The following is a 7,282-nucleotide window of genomic DNA, read 5'->3' on the forward strand; positions in this document are numbered from 1 at the left end:
TTATCAGCTTGCTGGCTAAAAAATATCAGCTCCTGTTGTCCTCTGATTGTTTTATGTTACGTTACTAGGACAAAATGTTCATAGTTTGTATGCCAATAGAGCTAGAGCGTCACGAAGTAGAAAAAATCGATAGGCTTTTTGAAGCCCTTTCGCTAGTGTTTTCAAATTTGACCTATATATCAATCGTGTAAACTCTAAAGGACAAATATCGTCAAAATTGAACTGAATGAACCTTAATTAAATTCAATGTCAACCGGCTTAGCCAAAATCGGCCACCTCTGCGATTTTGTTCAAACTTGGTATACTTATTGGCTATTGGGTGAAACCTCTGAGGGTGAAAGGATTTTGTCATATGCCCTCGGGCTACAGAGATACAACTTCTGCTTTTTTAGCAGAATTGGACGTGTATTGCAATCTTGAAAGATCTATAGCCTCAACATTTTTGAAGCTATTACCTAATTTCAAACAAACTGAAACGTGTATGTAAGGAGGTATGCTAGTTAAATTTGGCAATTTGTACATTTTATGATGATTTTGAGTTTATTTTATTTTGAATTGATTTCTTAAAATAAATTTGTGAAAAATGGGTACCCTTCGATTTTGCTCAAATTTAGATATTGTCTTCCTCTATACCATCTATACGTAAGGCACACGTGCTGAGAAAGTTAGAGTGGGCCAACGATAACTTTGGATGATATAACAGCAAGAAGTGCAACGTTACGCGCAGCGAAAGGGGGCGGCTTTTGCCAACCCCACCTGTTTTTCGCTAATAACTCACGCTGCAATTATTACATTGCCGTCAAATTTTCGGTATCTGTCCATAATTGAATTGCAAATCTACCCGTGCAAGCGATAGGTAGATCGGCCCACACATTTTCTAGTAATAGCGGTGTTAAGTCAAACATCCTGCCGGAGCGGCGCGGCGGGCGCAGGCCATTGCTCGCCGCCTGAATGGTAGACTGTGCTGGTGCGGGACGGTTCCATCTTTGCACTGCGCTTCTTACCGCATTATTATCGTTAATTATCGTTTACCTAGGTATTCGTTTTGTTGGTGTAGCCATGGCAAGCACTTTGACGTGAAAACGTCCTGCATCACCTCCCCTCTCATGGCGTAGGCTATTACGCATCCGTATTTAAAAAGTCAAAGACAAAACATGGTTTGCCAAATCGGTAGCGACTGCCATAGCAACAGATACGGTTCACGACAGTCTGGTGTCCACACATGTGATGTAACGCCAGCCGTCGTAACGACCACACCAGCCGAGTCAGCGCATCTGACGGCGCTCAGCTGACTGGTGGGTTCACCGCGGTTCAAGGTCACTGGTTTGGTGGTGGCTCAGTCTCACGGCAGGAGTCAGTGAGTGGGACCAGTCGCTGCCGGCGTGTGTGTGTCTCACATTGAGGACACAGTTGCGAGCCGGTGCTGCTGGCAGTGAGAGATTAGAGAGGACTGAGGACGGTCTGGAGTGTGAGACTGACGCCATGGACTCGACACCCGTCAGCGATACTGAGACGGTGGTTCGTGCAGAGCCCGGTGACTTGGATCGCCTGGTGACGCAGCTGGAGAGACACGGAACGCGCAGCGCTGAGGTAGGTAGCTGCAGTGAGGTAAGGAATTGCTACTGTGCGTTAACCCGGCAGTTGCTGGGGTATTTCGCCACCCACCGTTTGCTGGGGGGGGGGGGGGGCGTTAAACGCCCCCAGCCGATAACTCGAGAACCAATAGGCGCAGCGAAACGCACGAGGCGGCAAACGAAAGAGCGCGACGAGACGCTTCAGATGAGTACTTTAAAGTTGAATTTTGAGGTCACAGGTCGGGTCAAGGTCAGGTCAAACACCTGAAATCGGGCTTTCAGTAGCATGGACTTCAGGACTTCGTAATGGGCGCCTCTCGCCATAAACTCTGTCAAAACGGTGCACAACCCACCCTATAAGGACTACAAGAGTGTCAGCTCCATAGAGGGGTCAGTCAAGCATAGGTCAGGGTCAAGGTCAGGTCAACCGGGTAGGCACATATCCCCGAAAATCAAAACTGATATTCGCAGCCTGTGACACATGTTTTATAGGTAATTTGGGGCGTAGAACACGATGGTGACATTAATTTTATCATATGTGTACGTGTTTGGCTCAAAAACTTCAATTTAACAAATTCATGTATCATGGTCGTGAAGTAGTCACGAAAAATTGCCAAGATTCAGTTCAAGATTTTGGAAAATGCGGAACGATAATCAATAATCGAAGATAGCCATTTGATTCATCATGGTATTGGCAGTCTAATGGCGTTTACGGCATGTCTGTATGTCTATTCTGTGATTTTATATGATTTTTTGAACATATGCCGTTTTTGGTCGAAAACTTAGAAATCATGACGTCACTAAAACCTCGATATCTCAAAAATTTTCCGACCGATTTTTTTGAAACTTTGTCACAATAAACTTCAATCAATTCCCTACAGGTACCCAAAATTTGGCGCGCCTGCGGCGCGCTGTTTTTATGCTATGGCCCGGCGAAAAAAGTGGGGGCGTTTAACGCCCCCCCCAGCAACTCGCGGGTTAACGTTAAGTGCTGGTTCTACATGTGCAAAACATCTTCAGAACCTTATTATGGCTTGTCAAGACAATTCGTATGGCAGATGTAAAATGTTATGATGAATGGATAGCAAGCAACTGACTTAATTCTTTGTGGGGGAGGGGGAAATCAATCCTCAAATTGCTGCATATGCGAGACAACTCTGTTCTGTTTAGCGGTGTCGAGGTTATGTAAAGTAGGTTAAGTCATTCTTGAATTGATACATTTATGCCCTTTTCATTTATTAAATCATTCATTCATTTGATTGTTCGATATTTCATTCATTCATTCATCCATCCGCTTGTTCTTTTGACGTTATTGTGATTATTTTCCGTCAAAGAATGAAGTAAAGACTACATCTAACCATCAAGCATTTGGGCAAATTTTGTGTGCATGTTTTAATCAAAGTGATCCCCTAAGGAAACTGTTTGCTGTGTGACTGTGTACACGTATTCTCTAAAAAAAAAAATACGAACTTTTAAACTGTTATGGCACATCATTGCATTTTTAGGATCTAGACATGAGTTCGCACCCAAGCGTGAATATTTGGGTAAACGATTTGCCTTGAATGACCCTTATCATAATATTTCAGATGCGATTCGGATTGCTTCTGCTCAGGAATGGTGTGAACAAGTGTCCCTATGAGCTTTTCTACAGCGGGCAGTCAGAAGATATCTTGGTCGTTCTGGTCACGGTAAGTAACTATCGCATTTGTTTTTCATATCACACTCCTTTTAATCAACCGTGTACACGTATTCACTCAAAAGTTTTTTTTTTAAATATTGATATTTTATTGGAAAACATGCTTGTCTGCGTATTTACCAGTATGAAAAGTTCAACCACTTTCAATCCCCTGTTGATGATATTAGTTTCCACCTAAGTCAGAATGCAGAAAATGAGCTGTCTGTCTTTTTTCACAGAGACCTATGGCTGATTTCCGTGTGGTGTCGGTGGCGGCACCAGACAGCCCATCCACCCCTAGCCGGCTGGCGAGGATCCTCAGGCACCCTGACCTACGCTCAGCCATCTGGGGCGGCAGGTTTCGGGCCGACTGTTGGCCCGAGAGTCTGTTGGCCACAGTGAAAGACGCAGCTAGTGAGATGGGCTTCCGTTTTGATTTCATCTCGGATCAAACATCATTTGCTCGGCCTGAGGGGCTTGCCGAAGTACAAACAATATCAAGGTATGTGCAATTACTCGCTATTATATCACAAACTTCATATCGGTATAATATTTTCAGGCGTCTCATGGGATGCGAACTATTTTGTTAACAATAACGATTTTATATATAAAAAATAGGATTGGTATTATCGTCGTCATCATCATTGTCATCGTTTACTGACAACTTTGACCGGATTAGAACATAGTTCAAACTTAATCATTTCCAACCGTTCTTTTTCGCAGGCAAGGCGTGTCCATCCGGCCACTTCTTCCAGAGCACGTCGGCACAGTGCTGCGCTATTGGCCGTACACTGCCGAGGTGGAGTACGCACCTAAGATGATCGGCGAAGGTCTCGCCGCGGGATTATCTGCCGGAGCATTCATCACCGAGCCCGTCGAGCCGCCGAAGGACGGTGGAAATGACGACCAGGAGCCCCTGCCTGCCGACGGCCTGGCCTGCTGGGCGCTGGTTAACCACGATGGGTGCATTGGTTATCTACATACACTTGCTGGTCATCGGAAGCGCGGGCTGGCGGCGGCAGTGATGACTGAGCTGACCCGACTCTGCGAGGCGGCCGGCTATCCAGCGGCCTTTCATACCAATCACCCAGCCGTGCGGCGTATTGCCGAAGACCTGCAGTATGAAAAACTGTTCACAGTATTTTGGGCGATTTTATCACCTCCTAGCGAACTGCCTAACAAAGAGAACTAGCCTAATATACCATCAATCATAGAGCCTAGGAATAAAACGTCAAGGTCCTCTCTCACCCCCTGTGTTAAATGGTTGCAGCAAGATTCTGTTAGTGAAACTGCCACAAATACGGAGAACTGAGGGAACTATGATTATACGAGCATCTCACCTGTCTTAGCCAGTTTCTATGTGAAATATGTAATATATTATACATATGCAACCGAACAAGCCAGTTTGAGCGACGCCTGTAATTTGCAAAAAAAAAGTCTGCAAAACGCAAGTGTTGGCTGGTGTCACATTGAAGCCATCCAGAGAGTTACAATTATGCGCTTAGTATATTTGAGGTCAAAACTAGGTCAAATTAGGTCACATAAGGTCACCAAAATATGAAGGCATATTTAGGTCTTATGACACAAGTTCTACGGTCTATTTTTACCAGGGAACTAGAAAAAAGTATGCTCTGCAGCCTGCCTTGTCCGTGGTCATTTTAAGCTCGTTGTAGTGACGATCAGGTTACGTTCAGGTAAAAAAGGTCAAATTTCTAACATGAAATTTTTAACAAAAAAAAAAAAATTGTCTATAAGATGCAGTTTGTTGAACTCAGGAACACGATAGTGGTAGGCATTAGTTTGGTGTGCGGCGCCTCTGACAGTTTTGTCTCAATGCGCCTATAGCGTTTTAGAAGATATTGCAAGAAAAACAAAAGACGATTCTGTAGCCGCCCCAGTCGTGCGCGGCCCAATGGTGTTGCAGTCGGAATGATAAAGCCTTTTTAGGTATATGTGATATATTTCTACGATGCATGCAAATCTCGTATATAGGTTGCTTGCTGTTATACCTACCAATTCTACCCTGCCGAGTTTATTATCATCATATTGCAAACCGCTCCGAAATATCTCAGGCTATGCGCGGCACCACCCTTCCCCGCCTGCCTCTCCGCTGAACCGAGAGATCGTATCCTCCTTGTCACCTTGTTGGTAACGATCGGCCGCGGGATCCCACGACGTCACACCATAAATCACATTCAGACGACCAACTGGATTAGAGCCACGCATAGCCGAGCGGCACCGAGGGACGAATAGCGCCACCGGCTGCCTGTGGTATTGGAGGTGGAATAGCACAACAGCGCGGCGCTGGCATAGGCAGGCGGACAACGCACTACGGGGAACGGGAGGGTGGATGATGGCGCAGTTCAGATGGACGGATGGCGGTGCCGGTGAGAGTCGAAACAAAACAAATAATGACACGCAGGCGAAAGGTAGGATGGAAACAATATTAGTTGATGAAAAGATAGCTACTGTCGAGCATGTTTTTTTTTATTTGCAGCTGATTGTGACCATGATGGCGACTTGACCATAATCAGATAATAGATATTTATTTCTCGCAAAATTTCAGGTTTAGTTTTATGTATAATGCTAAAATGTCATATATGTAGCTAATGACGCCGGCTAGAAAAACTGAAGTTGAGTGAATGATGTTCGAAACTGCTGAATACCGTCTCCCAATTGTTTACCATATACCTGCTCCTGCATTGCACCTTTTTTCAGCCGAGGGATGCGGAAGATAAAGTTCGAAAGTCGCAGCGGAAAGTAACTGGGACGTCACGCGCCGTCAGCAGCTCTCTTCATCAACATTCATCATCGATGTTGTAACTTTCCAGTACCTATCCATCACTTATTTCGACGCTACTTCTCTCCAGTAATTAAAACCCTCTCCTTGTTCTAGACATCAAAAACATCACAGGAGGGCTTCTCAGTTAAAGACCCTGCCGTTTCTGACGACAGACACAGCAGGCGTTCCAGTGTCGCCGTTGGCAGAGAACAACTTTTTTTCGTAGCTAGACTGCTCCGGCAGAGAAACCCTGCCGTGAAAAATCGCTCCGTCTCGCACCGTTTTGTTATCGTTAGCGTCTTTTGAAGATCCGGGAAAACCTGCCGCGCTAGGCAGCGGAATCGTACAGTGGATGCCGTGCCACAACGCCAATGCAGACACAGTTGGGACCAAGATTCCTTTACTACTCTGGGACAGTCTTACAGGCCCTACTGATGAAATGGCTCATTTTCTCCCAAGTTATTGATCAAAGCGATATAGGCCGCTCTCATTTATTTTTCATGTGCTGCCAACTATTGAAGCTGGTTTTGTTTCTCGGACCGTCCACTGACCAGTTACGACCGTTTGTTGCTGCACCGTTAGCGTGACATGGCAGAGCTCTCAGACTACCCCCAGGGGCTCGGACCGGACGGCCGAGGGCCGGTCAGCGCTGGTAGCTCTCCTCTCTCTCTCTCTCTCTCTCTCTCTCTCTCTCTCTCTCTCTCTCTCTCTCTCTCTCTCTCTCTCTCTCTCTCTCTCTCTCTCTCTCTCCTCTCTCTCTCTCTCTCTCTCTCTCTCTCTCTCTCTCTCTCTCTCTCTCTCTCTCTCTCTCTCTCTCTCTCTCTCTCTCTCTCTCTCTCTCTCTCTCTCTCTCTCTCTCTCTCTCTCTCTCTCTCTCTCTCTCTTTCTCTCTTTTTCTTTCTCTCTCTTTCTTTCTTTTTCTTTCTCTTTCTCTCTCTCTCTCCCTCTCTCTCTCTCTCTCTCTCTCTCTCTCTCTCTCTCTCTCTCTCTCTCTCACGAATGATCCCACACACGCGAAATAACCTGGGTCATATGTGTATAGTATGAGTTGGAGTAACGAAACCCATTCACCTGGAAAGAGTAGTGCCCAGCTACGGTAAATGCATTCCGTACAGCTCTGCGATCTAAGAAACGATAATAAAAAAAATGAATGAAGATTAAATAGAATTCGAATTTCGATCGGTTGCATCAGGTCACGAGACTTCATTACAGTAAACTTCTGAAGGATAAGTTGTCTCTGCAAAATGTGGC

General features: G+C 45.5%; 1 protein-coding gene across 1 annotated transcript; it reads left to right on the plus strand.

Annotated features, from left to right (window-relative positions):
* The first annotated feature begins 1,337 nt into the window (after window positions 1-1,337).
* Window positions 1,338-4,685, plus strand: LOC122378904. Its single transcript, XM_043360545.1, has 4 exons — window positions 1,338-1,590; window positions 3,161-3,262; window positions 3,489-3,751; window positions 3,973-4,685. The coding sequence occupies exons 1-4, from the start codon at window positions 1,483-1,485 to the stop codon at window positions 4,439-4,441; spliced, it is 942 nt and encodes a 313-aa protein (XP_043216480.1). The 5' UTR covers window positions 1,338-1,482; the 3' UTR covers window positions 4,442-4,685.
* The last annotated feature ends 2,597 nt before the right edge of the window (window positions 4,686-7,282 follow it).

This window comes from Amphibalanus amphitrite, unplaced genomic scaffold (genome assembly GCF_019059575.1).
Source record: "Amphibalanus amphitrite isolate SeventyFive unplaced genomic scaffold, NRLGWU_Aamphi_draft 000068F_arrow, whole genome shotgun sequence".
Classification (NCBI taxonomy): domain Eukaryota; kingdom Metazoa; phylum Arthropoda; class Thecostraca; order Balanomorpha; family Balanidae; genus Amphibalanus; species Amphibalanus amphitrite.

Bases quoted from the DNA above. Each gene is read 5' to 3' on its own strand.
- LOC122378904 (XM_043360545.1), top strand. From the start codon at position 1,483: ATGGACTCGACACCCGTCAGCGATACTGAGACGGTGGTTCGTGCAGAG. The intron at 1,591-3,160 runs GTAGGTAGCTGC...ATAATATTTCAG, and splicing joins ACGGAACGCGCAGCGCTGAG to ATGCGATTCGGATTGCTTCT. The intron at 3,752-3,972 runs GTATGTGCAATT...TCTTTTTCGCAG, and splicing joins GAAGTACAAACAATATCAAG to GCAAGGCGTGTCCATCCGGC.